Source organism: Rana temporaria, chromosome 12 (genome assembly GCF_905171775.1).
Source record: "Rana temporaria chromosome 12, aRanTem1.1, whole genome shotgun sequence".
In the NCBI taxonomy this organism is placed as follows: domain Eukaryota; kingdom Metazoa; phylum Chordata; class Amphibia; order Anura; family Ranidae; genus Rana; species Rana temporaria.
Genome location: NC_053500.1, coordinates 128,732,979 through 128,752,329, shown reverse-complemented (window position 1 = coordinate 128,752,329; position 19,351 = coordinate 128,732,979). Strand labels below are relative to the sequence as shown.

Genomic DNA, 19,351 nt, shown 5'->3' with positions numbered 1-19,351 from the left:
GGAGAGGGCATTCCACAGCATGGCACCCCTACTCTGGAGTCGTTTGCCTCCCATGGAAGAAAGTTTAGATGGAATAACTGTGGCTAAATGTTGGGTCTTGGATCTTAATAGGCGCGAGGGTTCATAGTGCACCGCCAAGCTGTGTAAGTACTTGGGACCCTGTCCCCAGTATGCACGAAAGAAGATACAGAGCGTTTTAAAGATCACTCTCTGCTCGATAGGGAGCCAATGAAGTGATCTCCTGGCCAGGCTAATATGGTCTCGTCTCGCTAGACCGAGTACAAAGCGAGCAGTGTGGTTCTGAACCACCTGGAGCTTATGGGCCCATTTCTGCGGGGCACCCAATAGGAATATGTTTGCCCCGTCTAACCGGGAATGGATAAAAGCCTGGGCAAGTAGTGACCTGTTATTTTGCGTGAATAGATGTTTTACTTTTCTGAGGAGCCTTAGATGGTAATTGGCATTCCGCAGGATGTTTCTAAAGTGGGGCACAAACGAGAGGGTGTCATCAATTATGACTCCTAGGTTTTTTACCTGCTTGGCTGGAATGGGTGTGGGTCCGAAAGACAGAGGCCAAGCAGTCAGCAATAGGGGGCTAGTAGGACCAATTAATAGAACTTCAGTTTTAGCTGCGTTCAGTCCAAGCCTATTGCCAGCCATCCAGTCCTGTATTTCTACCAGGCATTTCGCCAACTGAACTGGCTGCTGAGGTCCTCTTGCTGAATCAACCAGAATTTGTGTGTCATCGGCATAAAGCTGGCACTCCAAGTTATTGTTCTGGATGATGTCAGCAAGAGGACGAACATAGCAGTTAAAGAGGAGTGGCGATAGAGCACTCCCCTGTGGAACTCCGCAAGTCAAAGGTCTTGGGGTAGACCGGTGTGTTCCCATCTTGACACATTGTGTTCTCTCATGGAGAAACGAGCGTATCCAGCTCAGGACCACCCCGTTAAGACCAAAAAGATTTTTTAATCTGTCCAACAGTATATCATAGTCGACAGTGTCGAATGCTGCGGAGAGGTCTAGCAAATACTTCATATCCATCCCCTCCTCTCCCCTCTAATCTACTTCATATGCCTCCCCTCTACTTCATATCCCTCCCCCCCCCTCTACTCTACTTCCCATCCCTCCCCTCTACTTCATATGCCTCCCCTCTACTTCATATCCCTCCCCCCCCCCTCTACTCTACTTCCCATCCCTCCCCTCTACTTCATATGCCTCCCCTCTACTTCATATCCCTCCCCTCTACTTCATATCCCTCCCCTCCCCTCTACTTCATATCTTCATATCCCTCCCCTCTACTTCATATCCCTCCCCTCTACTTCATATACCTCCCCTCTCCTTCATATCCCTCCCCTTCCCTCTCCTCTACTTCATATCCCTCCCCTCCCCTCTACTTCATATCCCTCCCCTTCCCTCTCCTCCCCTCTACTTCATATCCCTCCCCTTCCCTCTCCTCCCCTCTACTTCATATCCCTTCCCTTCCCTCTCCTCCCCTCTACTTCATATCCCTCCCCTTCCCTCTCCTCCCCTCTATTTCATACCCCTCCCCTCTACTTCATCCCTCTCCCCCTTCTACTTCATCCCTCTCCCCCTTCTACTTCATCCCTCTCCCCCTTCTACTTCATCCCTCTCCCACTTCTACTTCCCACCCCTCTCCCCCTTCTACTTCCCATCCCTCTCCCCCTTCTACTTCCCATCCCTCTCCCCCTTCTACTTCCCATCCCTCTCCCCCTTCTACTTCCCATCACTCTCCCCCTTCTACTTCCCATCCCTCTCCCCCTTCTACTTCCCATCCCTCTCCCCCTTCTACTTCCCATCCCTCTCCTCCCCTTCTACTTCCCATCCCTTCCTCCCCTCTACTTCATATCCCTCCCTCCCCTCTACTTCATATCCCTCCCTCCCCTCTACTTCATATCCCTCCCTCCCCTCTACTTCATATCCCTCCCTCCCCTCTACTTCATATCCCTCCCTCCCCTCTACTTCATATCCCTCCCTCCCCTCTACTTCCCATCCCTCCCTCCCCTCTACTTCCCATCCCTCTCCTCCCCTTCCTATCCCTCAGGTCAGCTCTGAGTTCTCCAGAGTGTTTAATTTCAGCTCTCCGCCCCCTTTTTTCTGAACGCTCAGACAAACCCTTTGAGAGGATGTAGAGAAGAGAAAACTGCAGATAAACAGATGCAACTAATTTAGGAGGGTTTGTTTTATCTCCTGAGGCCCGTCACTTCACTGGGTATATGGAAGTGTTCACAACCATTAAGTATGAGTCTCAAGTTCTACAGAAAGTTTTATTACTTCAGCAGCCTATATGAGTTCATCTGTTTCTTTGCTGATAGTAGGTAACTGTGGACTCCCGTAGTTTTCATTCTGCTCATACAAACCACAGCATGGCCACTACGCCTCCCTCCTGTGCGGACGCTTGCCGTCCAGAACCGTACAAAACAATTGTGCATTTCAAAGATGATCTCAGAGGAGGAAATCTATGTAGGAAGATGTCTCCTGTTCTACATTTGCCCTGACACAGGCATTCCATGTATGTGAAACGTGCTATTTGCAGTCATTTTCCCCACTGATGTATGATTTAGCTTCATAATTGAGCTTGTGGTGAGCCAGTGAAAGGCAGGGAATTCCTGTCGCACTGGCATTATGGTTTTTGTTTGGCTCCATCTTGTTCGCCTTGAAAAAAAAATGGCAACCTTCCAGAGGAAGTAATATCACGCTGTGATTTACCAACGTAAAAATAGCTCTTTTAAGACTCGTAATAAATACTTGTACTCTTCATTGTGATACAGTTATTTATTCTAGTATGTTATAATTTTTTCTGTCGCGCTACACGTGTTTTTTTTTTTTTTACTGCTGGTGGAATGTAGGAAAAAAATGTAGAATGCGAATACAGATTTTTTCAAACTCGGAGCCCTTTAACACCAGACCATTGCGGCAGCTCACATTAAATGCGTTGGTGGGCCCCAGTGTCATTTATTTTGATTGTGACCCAATGCACCTGCGTTAAATTTGCATATACAATAATACTTTGGATTAGGGGGATAATTGGTTCCAGAAGCTTGCTTCTAATCCAAAGCACTTGTATATATCAAAGCGAGTTTCCCCATTAGAAATAACGGAAACTCAGATGATTCGTTCCACCACCACTGGTGTATGCAGTACTGTATGTGGCCAGAGGTGCGGGGGCGCTGGTGTATGCAGTACTGTATGTGGCTAGAGGTGCGGGGACGCTGGTGTATGCTGTACTGTATGTGGCTAGAGGTGCGGGGACGCCGGTGTATGCAGTACTGTATGTGGCCAGAGGTGCGGGGGCGCTGGTGTTTGCAGTACTGTATGTGGCCAGAGGTGCGGGGGCGCTGGTGTATGCAGTACTGTATGTGGCTAGAGGTGCGAGGGTGCTGGTGTATGCAGTACTGTATGTGGCTAGAGGTGCGGGGGCGCTGGTGTATGCAGTACTGTATGCGGCTAGAGGTGCGAGGGTGCTGGTGTATGCAGTACTGTATGCGGCTAGAGGTGCGGGGGCGCAGGTGTATGCAGTACTGTGTGTGGCCAGAGGTGCGGGGGAGCTGGTGTATGCAGTGCTGTATGTGGCCAGAGGTGCGGGGGCGCTGGTGTATGCAGTACTGTATGTGGCCAGAGGTGTGGGGGCGCTGGTGTATGCAGTACTGTATGTGGCCAGAGGTGCGGGGGCGCTGGTGTATGCAGTACTGTGTGTGGCCAGAGGTGTGGGGGCGCTGGTGTATGCAGTACTGTATGTGGCTAGAAGTGCAGGGGCGCTGGTGTATGCAGTACTGCAGGGTTTGACGAAATCCAGGCGCCAGGTCGCAATTGCAACTACAATTAGCTAGACTGGAACTAGAAAACGCATAGGCCTGCAGAAGGCTGCAAAGCCGCTGCCTCAATTACCGGCTGGCGCGGCCCAACACGATCGTGCGCCCAGCTGTGAAGTAACAGCCGGATGCCCACAGTAACCATGCCAGCGCCGCGGAGAGGAAGAGGACCGGGGCTTTGTGCGCCCTGCATCGATGGACCGTGGGACAGGTGAGTGTCTGATTATTAAAAGTCAGAAGCTACACTTTTTGTAGCTGCTGACTTTTAAATGGGTGGAACTCCTTTGGCTTTAAGTGGGTCAGGCGGAAAGTCATTCACCGTCCGCCAAAACAGGAATCCCATGACAGCCTGCAGCCTTCAGCATCTTGACTGGGATTCATTTAGAGATGGAAAAGCGATCAGAGACCTTGCAGGATATCATCTGTTTGCACTTACTGTATGTACTTCACTTTATTAAAGCATCCCATGTACTTCAAAACTCTGAGTATTTCTTACATTTTTAATTTATGTTGGATTGCACTTTGTTCGCATGCTGGCATTTGACATATGGACCTCATTCAGGCTTCAGGTCTTAAAGTGACACTAAACTATATCCTTATTCTCCAAAATAAAAGTCCTTGCACATCTGCTGCATAATGGCCCTGTTATCTTTCCTTCTTATTTATTTTTTACCTCCTTTACGTCCTCACTGAGCCATCAAACGGCTCCCTTTCCACCTCACTTCGGTCTGTTTGGAATGGGCAGTACACGTTGGTTGCAGCCATGTGACATGTTCTATACGTGTTGCACATCCCGTAATTTATATCAAGAGTGAGCAAGAGAAGGTGGCTACATTCCTATATACAGCGGGATCATGGAGAACGAACGTTGCCACCCTCACAGCAGCCAAAAAATTTGGAGAGCTCAAAAAAAGGTACTTTTTTGAGTTGAGGGTGCATACTTCAATAGATTTAAAGGGGTTGTAAAGGGAAAAACATGTTTTCATAATCAGCATCCTTTACCTGCAGACATTTCTCTTTTCACTTCCTCATTGTTTGTTTTTGCTCAGAAATTGCTCCATTTCTTCTCTGTTCTGTTCACTTCCTGCTTGTCTGATTTTACTCACCACCGTGAAGGGAGGCTTTACTGCGGTGGTCAGTGACCTGCTCGCCCCCTCCTGGGAACTACATTTGTGCGGCAGGACGCTCTCTACGTGTTGGAGACCTCAAGGAGGTGTGAATTACTGGGCGTGCCGCAATTCATACTGGGAAATGTAGTTCTTACATGAACGAGCGCCGCAAACCAGGAAGTGAATGAGAGAACAGAAACTAGAATGCCGGAGGTGATATAGATGAAGGAATTTAATAGGTATTTACTAGTTTTTTAACAGAATCATTACACTATTCTGCAGGTGATGCAGCAGGCTGGAGCAGGGTCAGATAAACGGGCAGTGGTCGGCAACAGGATATCAAGCAAGAGGTATAAGCAAGGTCAGGATTGGCAATAATGGCTAAGTACACAGAGCCGGGTCGGTACAGGTGGTCAGCTGGCAGATACAGGTTTACCAGACACAGGAGCTGCAGATCAAACAGCACTGCGCAGCTGCTGTCCTTTTTAAATGCCTATTGGCGCCAAGCAGTGCTTGGCACGCACCTGGGGCACGCGCATACACACGCCGTTGTCTAGTCTGACCAGTAACCTATGCGTGCACGCACGTTCCTCCGAGCTTGGGGAGCTGAGTCTACCTCTGCTTTTTTGACACCCAGGGACCCTCTGCACCTGTTTCATGACATGCTTACTTTAAAGGGAAAGGTCTGCTCTTTGGATGGCTGCCCGGATTACCCAACTATAACACATCACTGAACTCCTAGGTGCAGCGATCAGCAGGCCGTCAATGGTCCGATTTTCTCTGAATTGATGAATTTGCGTTGCCATGAGCGCAGGGCGATGGACATCATTGACTTTATTATTTGAACCGATTGGTGTGTCTGCAGACAAGCCAGATGCAGGTAACATGCGGTGAAAGCAGCCGTCCTGTATGACGGCGGGGAGGCTGGATGAACACCAGACACTGTCAAGGGAGCCGGTTTCCTATCATTGCAGACTTTGCACTGGTTAAAGTAAACATTTAATGCAAAGAACCCGAAAATAAAACAGATGGTAATCTGTAATCTGTATGTAAAGAGAATTCGTCTTGTGACGCAAGTGTTGTAAAGCACTTGAGCTGACATAAGATTTTTTTATAATGCGTTGGGTTGGCGTATGTTTGTTTTTTTTTTTTTTTTTTTTCCCCAAAATATATTTTATTTTGTTTAGCACACAGTGACATGTCTTGGAGCATTTTGCAGCTTTTTCCTTGCTGCGTGTTCTGTATTCACCCAACGCACATCAAAGCCGCGCTTGGTCCTTTTAGAAGAAATTGATTCCAGGCAGAGACGCAACTCTATGGATGTGGTGTGAATGGGTCCTAAATTGACTATTTTTCGTTTTTTGATAGTGGTGAGAGGTTAGAACCCCTGTCTGGTTTGTATTGCTGTTTGTGTCCCTTCTGGGTGGACAGTGGCGTCAAATTTTCTTTTTGACTAAAATGCCACTTTTGTGGCATTTTAGTCATCTGCAATTTGTTTTAATCATACTAGAGTCAAGTTCAATCAAATGGGTTTAGTTAAAATTGTAAAGCATTATTTAACCATTTCTCTAGAATTTCCAAACTCATTAAATATCCCCGAAGTAAAAAAAAATTATTTATGGTATTAAGGTTTGAACAAACTACACAGATGCTCTTGATGGTAGTCTGAGGAGGCCTATAATGCACAGTGGTCTGAGGAGGCCTGTAATGATGCTGCACAGTGCTCTGGACAGTGGTCTGAGAGGCCTGTAATGCTGCACAGTGCTCTGGACGGTGGTCTGAGGAGGCCTGTAATGTTGCACAGTGGTCTGAGGAGGCCTGTAATGTTGCACAGTGCTCTGGACGGTGGTCTGAGGAGGCCTGTAATGTTGCACAGTGGTCTGAGGAGGCCTGTAATGTTGCACAGTGGTCTGAGGAGGCCTGTAATGTTGCACAGTGGTCTGAGGAGGCCTGTAATGTTGCACAGTGGTCTGAGGAGGCCTGTAATGTTGCACAGTGGTCTGAGGAGGCCTGTAATGTTGCACAGTGGTCTGAGGAGGCCTGTAATGTTGCACAGTGGTCTGAGGAGGCCTGTAATGTTGCACAGTGGTCTGAGGAGGCCTGTAATGTTGCACAGTGGTCTGAGGAGGCCTGTAATGTTGCACAGTGGTCTGAGGAGGCCTGTAATGTTGCACAGTGGTCTGAGGAGGCCTGTAATGCTCCACAGTGCTCTGGTGGTGGTCTGTAATGTTGCACAGTGGTCTGAGGAGGCCTGTAATGCTGCACAGTGCTCTGGTGGTGGTCTGAGGTGGCCTGTAATGCTGCACAGTGATCTGGATGGTGGTCTGAGGAGGCCTGTAATGCTGCACAGTGCTCTGGATGGTGGTCTGAGGAGGCCTGTAATGCTGCACAGTGCTCTGGACGGTGGTCTGAGGAGGCCTGTAATGCTGCACAGTGCTCTGGACGGTGGTATGAGGAGGCCTGTAATGCTGCACAGTGCTCTGGTGGTGGTCTGAGGAGGCCTGTAATGTTGCACAGTGGTCTGAGGAGGCCTGTAATGCTGCACAGTGCTCTGGTGGTGGTCTGAGGAGGCCTGTAATGTTGCACAGTGCTCTGGTGGTGGTCTGAGGTGGCCTGTAATGCTGCACAGTGCTCTGGACGGTGGCCTGAGGAGGCCTGTAATGCTGCACAGTGCTCTGGATGGTGGTCTGAGGGGGCCTGTAATGCTGCACAGTGCTCTGGACGGTTGTCTGAGGTGGCCTGTAATGCTGCACAGTGCACTGTACAGTGGTCTGAGGAGGCCTGTAATGCTGCACAGTGCTCTTGACGGTGGTCTGAGAGGATGCCTATAGTGTACATACTCGCAGTGCTCTGGGCGGTCTGATTAGGAGCTCCAAGGAAACCGAAAGTCCACAGGGGTAATAGTCCCTCTCTCAAAGTTTCGTTGGTTGACGAAAATGGAATTGATTTTCATAATTTTTGTCAATTGACAAAAATGTGGGGTACTTTTCATTTTGGTCACTGGAAATATGCCGCAGATGAAAATAATGACACATTTTTTAATCAACAAAATTAACACCTGTGGGTGGAGTGGCCTTGTTTCCCTTTTGGGCACCACTGACACCAAGTCTAAAAGTGAGGAAAATCCAACATTTTAAGGAGTTCCAGTCATTTTTATGTTTATTAAAAGTCATCCGTTACAAAAACTGCATTTCAGGCAGGCGAACAGCCCTGCATGATATACTGTATGCTTGTGTGAACCTAACCCACCATAGACTTGAATGGGACCATTCTTTTAGCTCTAATGTGAAAGGTTTGGTCATCTTCAAGTGGGGAGTGTTCTTAAAGGAAAGTGTAGTTTGTCTTCTAAAGAAACAGTTCAGTGGTTAGGTGACTCAAGATTTATCATCAGCAACAGTTTATCTCTAGGTATATGGAGGTTCCATAGCAACACAGTGTTGTCATTGAGCTTTGCAGTTATTTTGACTAATCTAAGAACAAAATCAACTAGCCTGTCACTGACTCTTAGGATTTCCAGAACGGAGAAAGACCAGACATGTTTTTTTTTTTTTTTTTTTCCAAGAGTCTGTCCTGAAGATATGAATGCTGTTCGCAAAAAGCCTTCTTCTATTTTAGCTATTTTATGTGTGTGTATTAATAATTTTGGCCCAAAAACCCTACTAATGCACTCTTTCTTGAATCTGTAGTTAAAGTAATACTAAAAGTGCATTTCCCATGCTTATCCCGGTTTGTTCGGAACCGCCTATGACCGACACCTGTAGTGCTTCCGAGTCCGAGGAGTCCTCGTTCTTCTTTCTCACCTTTCCATGATCAGTTTGCCTTCCTCTGCTTTTTATCTTCCTTCCTCTTCTGGTCTCCTAACCATGCCTTTTAGGTGCTTGCCATACCACAGGGGGCTAGCTTCCCCAGTTGGGCCCTCCCTCCCTGAGAAGATGGCAAGAGTTTAGGGTTTACATCAGTACTGGAGCAAGCCAAGAGCTTAGGGTTGGTATCGGAGCAAGCCAAGAGCTTACGGTTTTACATCAGTACTGGAGCAAGCCAAGAGCTTAGGGTTGGCATTGGAGCAAACCAGAAACCTAGGGTTGGTATCGGAGCAAGCCAAGAGCTTACGGTTTTACATCAGTACTGGAGCAATCCAAGAGCTTAGGGTTGGCATTGGAGCAAACCAGAAACCTAGGGTTGGTATCGGAGCAAGCCAAGAGCTTACGGTTTACATCAGTACTGGAGCAAGCCAAGAGCCTAGGGTTGGCATTGGTATCGGAGCAAACCAAGAGCCTAGCGTTGGTATTGGAGCAAGACAAGAGCTAAGGGTTTACATCAGTACTGGAGCAAGCCCAGAGCTTAGGGTTGGCATCAGTACTGGAGCAAACCAAGAGCCTAGGGTTGGTATCAGAGCAAGCCAAGAGCTAAGGGTTTACATCAGTACTGGAGAAAGCCAAGAGCTTAGAGTTGGCATCAGTACTGGAGCAAGCCAAGAGCTTAGGGTTGGCATCAGTACTGGAGCAAACCAAGAGCCTAGGGTTGGTATCGGAGCAAGCCAAGAGCTAAGGGTTTACATCAGTACTGGAGAAAGCCAAGAGCTTAGGGTTGGCATCAGTACTGGAGCAAGCCAAGAACCTAGTGTTGGCTTCGGTATCAGAGCAAGCCAAGAGCTTAGGGTTTGCTTTGATACCGAAGAAAGCCGAGATCTTAGGGTTGGCATCGGTACTAGAGAGGGCTAAGAGCTTAGTGTTGACATTGGTACCAGAGCAAGCCAAGAGCTTGGGGTTGGCATCAGAGCAAGCCAATAGCATTTTGGTTTACATAGGTACCGCAGCATGCCTAGAACCTAGCCACAATAAGTCTAAATCTATAGGTGTGACCATACATAACTCGGCGAGCCTAGAGCTTAGGGGTTCCCTAGGTTGACAACGAGCTTAGAATACAGGGTTTGCATAAGTACCGCAGTAAGACTAGAACTTTAAGTTTGACATTGATAACAGCAACAAGCCTAGAGCTTTAGGGTTTGTATTGATAAGAGCAAGCCTAGAGCTTGGGGTTTGCATAGATGTTGGAGGTCAACTGCTTGAGTTGGCAGACATGGAACCATGGTATTCTTCTCTGCGCTCTTTCTTTAGCTAACCCCTAGTACTTTACTAGTATGCGTGTGTGTTTTTGATGTGGTGGTTTTATTTGCTAGAAATGATACATTGGTAAAAAAAACTGGCCCATAACATTATTTTTATATATATATATATATATATATATATATATATAAATTATTTTTTAACTGTTTGCCTTCAGTGATTAAAGTGTGGATGTACATTGTATGGCTACACCACATTTAGCAATCCTGCCTGTTTAGCCAGGTGGCCCTATGCCAGCTGTGTTTTTCTGTTGTGTCTCCCTGGAAAATGAAGCAATATCCGTTTCCTCGCCAGCATGTTTCTACTTGGCCTGATTTGGCTTCTAGAACCCGTCGATTTTCTATTGAATTTGTGCTTTGTAACGTACACTAATTAACTTTTTCTTTTTTTTCTTTTCTCAGAACAATGACAATCGTAACTGGATCATTTCTGGATGCCTTTCAGAAAATAGCGGATATGGCCATTAACACCAGAGGTAATTATCTTTGGTTTCTACCTTATTTTTTTTGATTGCTTTGACATCTTTCCATAAAAATATGAATTGTCTGCAAGCTTAAGCATGTGCACATATTGGTTTTTATTCAAAGGCACTTGTTTTAAAAAAAGTTTGGAGGCTGCCCTGTCTGACCCCCTCCTTCTGAATGTTCCTGGATGTCATGCTGATTGAATGGCTTTAGGGCCTCTTGCACACAGGCGGTGAGCTGCTTATAAAAATGCTCTAGCATAAAATTCTCTAAGCAGCAGGTAGAGCACACTGCTGGCTATAGAAGCAACTGGCTGAACATGCATATACTCTGATATAAAGCAATGCTTTTGGCACGCATGCGCACGTTTTACACAAATGCATTAAAACAGTGGTCTCCAGACTGCGGCCCATGAGCTGGATAGGGCCCTCTGCTTGCATTTATCTGGCCCGTGGGGCATTATTTCCCCTCACTATCAGCAGCAGTGGGCCATACTTCCTGCCTCTCGCTGACGCCAGTGACGGGGGCACTGTGCCTCTCGCTGACGCCAGTGACGCGGGGGCACTGTGCCTCTGGCTGACGCCAGTGACGGGGGCACTGTGCCTCTCGCTGACGCCAGTGACGGGGGCACTGTGCCTCTCGCTGACGCCAGTGACGGGGGCACTGTGCCTCTCGCTGACGCCAGTGACGGGGGCACTGTGCCTCTCGCTGACGCCAGTGACGGGGGCACTGTGCCTCTCGCTGACGCCAGTGACGGGGGCACTGTGCCTCTCGCTGACGCCAGTGACGGGGGCACTGTGCCTCTCGCTGACGCCAGTGACGGGGGCACTGTGCCTCTCGCTGACGCCAGTGACGGGGGCACTGTGCAATCTCGCTGACGCCAGTGACGGGGGCACTGTGCAATCTCGCTGACGCCAGTGACGGGGGCACTGTGCCTTTCTCGCTGACGCCAGTGACGGGGGCACTGTGCCTCTCTCGCTGACGCCAGTGACGGGGGCACTGTGCCTCTCGCTGACGCCAGTGACGGGGGCACTGTGCCTCTCTCGCTGACGCCAGTGACGGGGGCACTGTGCCTCTCTCGCTGACGCCAGTGACGGGGGCACTGTGCCTCTCTCGCTGACGCCAGTGACGGGGGCACTGTGCCTCTCTCGCTGACGCCAGTGACGGGGGCACTGTGCCTCTCTCGCTGACGCCAGTGACGGGGGCACTGTGCCTCTCTCGCTGACGCCAGTGACGGGGGCACTGTGCCTTTCTCACTGACGCCAGTGACGGGGGCACTGTGCCTTTCTCACTGACGCCAGTGACGGGGGCACTGTGCCTCTCTCGCTGACGCCAGTGACGGGGGCACTGTGCCTCCCGCTGACGCCAGTGACGGGGGCACTGTGCCTCCCGCTGACGCCAGTGACGGGGGCACTGTGCCTCCCGCTGACGCCAGTGACGGGGGCACTGTGCCTCCCGCTGACGCCAGTGACGGGGGCACTGTGCCTCCCGCTGACGCCAGTGACGGGGGCAGCCATAAGTGCTACCAAGTCTTAGCCATTAAAGGACATGCAGGCTGTTCTCCCAGCACAACCAGAAAACTGACCGCACTGAAATGGATGTGCTCTCATTCATAATATTGGTGTAAGTATTGATTGTCATTGCATTCTAAGCTGTGGCAGACATAATTACTCATACAGACTCGTCTTCTTAGTTTGCTGTGCTACACAACAGTTGTGTTGTAACGCTCCTTCTCACAGTGCAAGTTTGTGAGTAGGATGACTCCTTGAAATCCATGCACTCGCTATGTGGCTGTTCTGTCATTTCAGCAGTTGCTAAGCAGAGCGGGTGAGTGGGGGAAGTTCCTTTTAAGATGAAAAACCTCCGTTCATTGAGGAAGCGGGTTGAAATGCCCATCGCATTTTTTTTACCTCTCATAGATATTCAGAGATCTTTACATCTGGTGATTGGAGAGGCGCTGGAAGGTGCTTGACTTCATCGTAATCTTGAGGAAGTCTCTCTCGAATTTGTTCCGCATTCTGTATGTAGGCATTATACTAGAATGTGGGAATATCATTAGGGGAAAGTGTTTGCACCATAGCATGACTTTGTCCTATAAAACGGTCTGCTATTCTTTGGCAATTATACCACCATGAAGGGCAACCATCAGACCTAATGACTTCCACATGACCATTCCTTTGCTATATAAATACATACACTATATTGTCAAAAGTATTGGGACACCTGCCTTTACACGCACATAAACTTTAATGGCGTCTTAGTCCATAGGGTTCAATATTGAGTTGGCCGACCCTGTGCAGCTATAACATCTTCAACTCTTCTGGGAAGGCCGTCCACAAGGTTTAGGAGTGTCTATGGGAATGTTTGACCATTCTTCCAGAAGTGCATTTGTGAGGTTGAGGGCAGGCCAGGCAAGTTCCTCCACCCCAAACTCGCTCATCCTTGTCTTTATGGATATTGCAGTCATGTTGGAACAGAAAGGCGCCATCTAGGGCCGAAACAACTAATTGATTATGAAATTAATCGATTACAATTTTCATAATCGATTAATCGGCTAGTAACATAATGGGATTAAAAAAACTAAAATTAGCCCTTTATAGTACAAAAAAGCAAATCGCTACTGTAAATATTACTTTCACTGTCCCACAGTAAAAATTTAACCCCGTACCGTAGCGATTATTTGCTCTTTTTGTATTTAATTTTGTTTTTTAACCCCATTATGTTACTAAACATCTCAGGCCTGGGGTCACACCTCTGATTTTTGGTGCTTTTTGCAGAAACACACTACAGTTCAGTTACATGTTTTCCTATGGGACACGTTCACATCCATGATTCTTTTTCAGCTGCTGCGTATTTGGAAAGGGCAAGGAGTTTTTAATGCAAAACGGTGCTATTTTGTTTTTTTTGGTTCAATATACTTCAATGGAGAAGCTGCAGAAAAAGCATGTAATGTGTTTTTGCGGCAATTTGTGTTTTGTAATCTGCCCAACAACAAATTGGCCCCAAAAAAATTTAAAAATTCAATTTTTTTTTTTAAAGGCTATATCCGATTAATCAAAACAATAATCGGCCAACTAATCGATTATGAAAATAATCGATAGTTGCAGCCCTAGACCTTAACCACTTCAGCCCCGGACCATTTTGCTGGTCAATGACCGGGCCACTTTTTGCGATTCGGCACTGCGTCGCTTTAACTGACAATTGCGCGGTCCTGCGACGTGGCTCATAAACAAAATTGGCGTCGTTTTTTCCCCCACAAATAGAGCTTTCTTTTGGTGGTATTTGATCACCTCTGCGGTTTTTAGTTTTTGCGCTATAAACAAAAATAGAGCAACAATTTAGAAAAAAAAATAATATTTTTAAATTTTTGCTATAATAAATATCCCAAAAAAATAAATAAAAAAATATATTTTTTCCCTCAGTTTAGGCCGATACGTATTCTTCTACATAAAAAAAATCACAATTAGCATTTATTGATTGGTTTGCGCAAAAGTTATAGCGTCTACAAAATAGGGCATCGTTTTATGGCATTTTTTTTTTACTAGTAATGGCGGCGATCAGTGATTTTTATCGGTACTGCGACATTATGGCGGACACTTTTGACACATTTTAGGGACCATTGTCATTTTTATGGCGATCAGTGCTATAAAAATGCATTGATTACTATAAAAATGCCACTGGCGGTGAAGGGGTTAACACTAGAGGGCGAGGAAGGGGTTAATTATGTTCCCTGGGTGTGTTCTAACTCAAGGGGGGGTGGACTGACTTGGGGAAATGACTGATCGCTGTTCATACGTTGTATGAACAGACGATCAGACATGTCTCCCCCTGACAGGACCGGGAGCTGTGTTTACACACACAGCTCCCGGTCCTCGCTCTGTAACGAGCAAACGCGGGTGCCCGGCGGTGATCGGGGGCGGGGGGCACGCGCCCCTATTGGCTGAATCGCGAGATGACGTATAGTTACGTGATCTCGCGCAGCCGAGCCGACCTGCCGCTGTTTAACTGCGGCGGCTGGTCGCAAGCAGTTAAATTCAGATAATGATCAGTGATGCTCAGTATATCATGCAGTTGTATGTCTCAGAGTTGGGACAGGTTTGTATACAGGGGTGGACTGACCACTCGGGCACTGCACTAGGGGGCCCCCATCAGTGTTGCCAGCCTCAGTAAAACCAGGGACAGCATGTAAAAATCTTCTTTTTTTTTTTTCTTTTTTATCCCAAGATTATAGCTGCCCCGCCCTTTCCAGTACCTTTTTCAGTATGTGTATACTATGTATATTGTATACTGTGTGTATGTATATTGTATACTGTGTGTATGTATATTGTATACTGTGTGGCCCCATAATCTATTGCCCGGGGGCCCCATGAGTTGTCAGTCCGCCCCTGTTTGTATATGAATTATCATTTGGCGGTATCTGGTGATTCGGTAGTACAGTGGAAGATTTATAAAGATAACGTGTTAGCACAGGATGTGTTGTGGGCAGACATGGGGCAATCCCCACGTGTCACTCTTCTCTATGTGCTCTGTGTTTTCTCCATGTTGTGTGGTTGCTTTGGTTACTTGCTGTGGGCACAGGCCACCAAAAAAGTTCCGTTAAACCATTTCGCAGTTGCGGTTGAGAATGTGTGGAGTGAATGAATGTTTTTTAGTAACTGAAGTGATGCAGATTAGGACAGCCTACTTTTCGGGAAACCTATTAACCCTTCTTTGATCATTTTTTTTAATGTGGAGAGTTGATTGGCTTCTTGAAGCATAAAGCATAGTAAAGGCATACTGTACAACTAAATAATAAATAAAAAGTATAACTATACTAATACTGTCCATACATAAAAAGGAAGTCCAGGCGGCAGCAAGGTAGTTGATCAGCAAGGAAGAACCGTTTTTTTTTTTTTTTTAGATCTATTTTACTCTTCCACAAATTGCAGGAACTTATGGGGGTCACTAGATTTCTGGCAGGACTGCAGCATCCAGCCAACACATTGGTTGATAATGGAAATCAAGGAGACTCCATGTACAGTGAGCTTCTCTGGAAGCTGTAAAAGAAAATATATATAGTGTGCCCAAGATAGCAGGAAGGACCCACCTATGTCTGTAAACAGGAAGCTATGGGGAGTTATGTGAACAGCCCTTCATACGAAGAACTTATTGCTTCATAAACATTTCAGCAGAAAGTTCCGGATAATAAAAATAAAACTGCAACGCAGAAGATCACAATCATCCTTGGCACTCTGTAAGATGCATAATTATCCTCTTTATCATTATATATATATACACACATTCACATCAGTCCCTGCCCTCAAGGAGCTTACAATCTCTAAAGTCCCTAACTCACATTCATACACATACTAGGGCCAATTTAGAGAGGAGCCAATTAACCTACCAGCATGTCTTTCGAGCATGGGAGGAAACCAGAGTAGCCAGAGGAACCCGCCATTGTTGGGATTCAAACTGACAATGGTAGTTCTGCTAGGTGGAGGGGCAGCCGCTGGGCCGCCCCCCTTAGCCGCCGGCCCGCCCCCTTAAGTTTACTTTAGATCAGGGATCGACAAATCCCGGTTGCCATGGCGACTAGAAATAGTGTCCTGGCGACTTGGCTTGGAAGGTGGGCAAAAAAAAAAAAGCTTGTGAGCTGGCGCCATCTGGTGGTGAGCCGTTGGTATTACAAGTTGTTACCACCAGATGTGAGCTGGCGCCATCTGGTGGTGGCCGTTGGTATTACAAGTTAAGCATTACAAGTTAAACAGCAATTCTAATGTAATCTTTCACTATTTTCACTGCCATCTTCTTCCCTCTAATTAGAACCCCCAAACATTATATATATTTTTTATCCTAACACCCTAGAGAATAAAATGGCGATTGTTGCAGTACTTTCTGTCACGTCGTATTTGCGCAGCGGTCTTACAAGCGCACTTTTTTTGGGAAAAAATTACACTTTTTTTAATTAAAAAAAAATAAGACAACAGTAAAGTTATCCCCATTATTTTTAATATTATGAAAGATAATGTTACGCCGAGTAAATTCATACCCAACATGTTACGCTTCAAAATTGCGTCCGCTCGTGGAATGCCGACAAACTTTTACCCTTTAAAATCTCCATAGGCAACGTTTAAAAAAATCTACAGGTTGCATGTTTTGAGTTAGAGGAGGTCTAGGGCTAGAATTATTGCTCTCGCTCTACCAATCGCGGCGATACCTCACACGTGTGGTTTGAACACCGTTTACATGTGCGGGCGCTGCTCACGTATGTGTTCGCTTCTGCGCGCAAGCTCGTCGGGACGGGGCGCGTTTTCTGGCTCCTAACTTTTTTAGCTGGCTCCTAGATTCCAAGCAAATTTGTCAACCCCTGCTTTAGATGTTCCACAGGTCTGCTCAGTAATTTGCCGATTTATACTAAAATCCTTGTGTTGCTGGACTGTTAGTGGTTGTAAAGCCTCAAGGTTTTTTAATTTAATGCATTCTATGCATTAAGATGAAAAACCTTGTGTGCTGCAGCCCCCCCATCCTTTTCTTACCTGAGCCGCCCAATCCGATCCAGCGATGTGCATGAACGCAGCGGATTCAGCCGCTGTCTCTCTCCTCATTGGACAGATTGATAGCAGCAGGAGCTTTTGACGTAGGGGGCGGGGCCGAGTCCCGCTGTCTGCGTCGATGAATGCAGCAGCAGAATTTGGGAGCGAGCCAAATTGGGTGCCTCTAGGGAAAGCGACTTTCCGTGGGGGCACCCGAAGAAGAGGGGCATCCCAGAAGAAGAGGCTCAGGACTGCTCTTTGCAAAACGATTGCACAGAGCAGGCAAGTATAGGTATGTATAGGTATAGGCAAGTATAGGTATGTGTATTTTTCTTAAAAAAAAAAAATGAGGGTTTACAACCCCTTTAAATATTGGAGGCAAGATAGACACGTCAATGGTTAAGTGAAAGGGAATAATCCAGGACTACTGTTTAACTTTTTTTTTTTTTTTCCCATCTGATAAATAGCGGAAGACTTGTGCAACATGTGTTCAGGGTAAAGGCTGATTATGCAACAGGAGAGTTTTGTAACTGATCGGTTCTCCAGTGCCTCATGATTGAGTGTATTATCAACCTTATGAGGCCTCAGATATGTGCTACTGGTGAGCATTTGTGTGGTGGGTAGCTACAATTCAGAGGTGTTCTTCTCATTGCAAAGCAGTGCTGATCAACGTACTTTACATTGGGGGGGCACAATAAGTGTGGCCCTGACATCATTAAAGCGGTGTTTCACCGTGCAGAACAACATTTCAGCATAAAATCCGGCATAGTATCGCGAGCTACAGTATGCCTGTCTTAATTTTTTTATCCCCGTACTCACTGTTATATCGTACATAGAAGATTCCGACTGCCCACGGGGAATGGGCGTTCCTTTCAAGAGGGAGGGTGATTGGCGGCCGGCTCTGGCACGTTACGCTCCCCCAAGACAGCCGGAGTAGGTCTCGGCTCTTCACGGCGCCTGCGCACAGACTATGCGCAGGCGCCGTGAAGAGCCAAGCCTATTTCGGCTATTTCCGGAGAAGCATGACGTGCCAGAGCCGGCCGTCAATCACCTTCCGTCTGGATTGGAACGCCCATTCCCCGTGGGCAGTCGGAATCTTCTATGTACGATTACACAGTGAGTACGGGGATAAAAAAATTAAGACAGGCATACTGTAGCTCGCGCTACTATGCCGAATTTTATGCTGAAATGTTGTTCTGCACGGTGAAACACCGCTTTAATGATGTCAGGGCCACACTTATTGTGCCCCCCCCCCCATGTAAAGTACGTTGATCAGCACTGCTTTACAATGATAAGAACACCTCTGAATTGTAGCTACCCACCACACAAATGCTCACCAGTAGCACATATCTGAGGCCTCATAAGGTTGATAATACACTCAATCATGAGGCACTGGAGAACCGATCAGTTACAAAACTCTCCTGTTGCATAATCAGCCTTTACCCTGAACACATGTTGCACAAGTCTTCCGCTATTTATCTAGAAAATTTTTTTTTTTTTTATAGGGTGAACCCCCGCTTTAAAGCACCACACATAGGGCCAGATTCACGAAAAATTACGGCGGCGTAACGTATGTCCTTTACGTTACTCCGCCGCAAGTTTTCATCGTAAGTGCTTGATTCACAAAGCACTTGCGTGTAAACTTGCGGCGGCGTAGCGTAAAGCCGTCCGGCGCAAGCCTGCCTAATTCAAATGGGGCACGGACCATTTAAATTAGGCGCGTTCCCCCCTGGACGTACTGCGCATGCTCCGTTTTGAAATTTCCCGCCGTGCTTTGCGCGAAATGACGTCGCCCCGACGTAATGTTTTGAACGGCGACGTGCGTAACGTACTTTCGTATTCCCGGACGATTTGCGAAAAAAAAAAAAAAAAATTTGACGCGGGAACGACGGCCATACTTTAACATGGGCTGTCTATTGTTACACCACCTAAATAGCGGCCGTAACTTTGCGACGCGAAAAGCCGACTAGCGACGACGTAAGAGAATGCGACGAACGCGCGTACCTTCGTGGATCGCCGTAAACGGCTAATTAGCATACCCGACGCGGAAAACGACGCGATCTCCACCCAGCGGCCGCCGAAGTATTGCATCCTAAGATCCGAAGGCGTACGAAGCCGTACGCCTGTCGGATCTTAGCCAAATGCCGCTGTATCTTTGTTTGTGAATTACAAATAAAGATACGACGCGGCAAATTTGAAAGTACGCCGGAGTATCAGCAGATACTCAGGCGTACTTTTTTTTGTGAATCTGGCCCATAATGTTTGTATGTAAAACCTAAGAAAGACTTCAAAAGACATGCTAAAGGA

At 47.1% G+C, this 19,351-nt stretch overlaps 1 protein-coding gene across 2 annotated transcripts in view; it reads left to right on the top strand.

Moving 5' to 3' along the window:
• The window catches only part of LOC120918834 (protein MTSS 2-like), a 172,878-nt gene that overhangs the window by 66,010 nt on the left and 87,517 nt on the right, over positions 1–19,351 (top strand). For both annotated transcript variants that reach the window (XM_040330670.1, XM_040330671.1), the window contains exon 3: positions 10,470–10,543. In XM_040330670.1, coding sequence (XP_040186604.1) covers positions 10,470–10,543 — 74 coding nt within the window. The remainder of the gene's footprint in view (positions 1–10,469; positions 10,544–19,351) is intronic.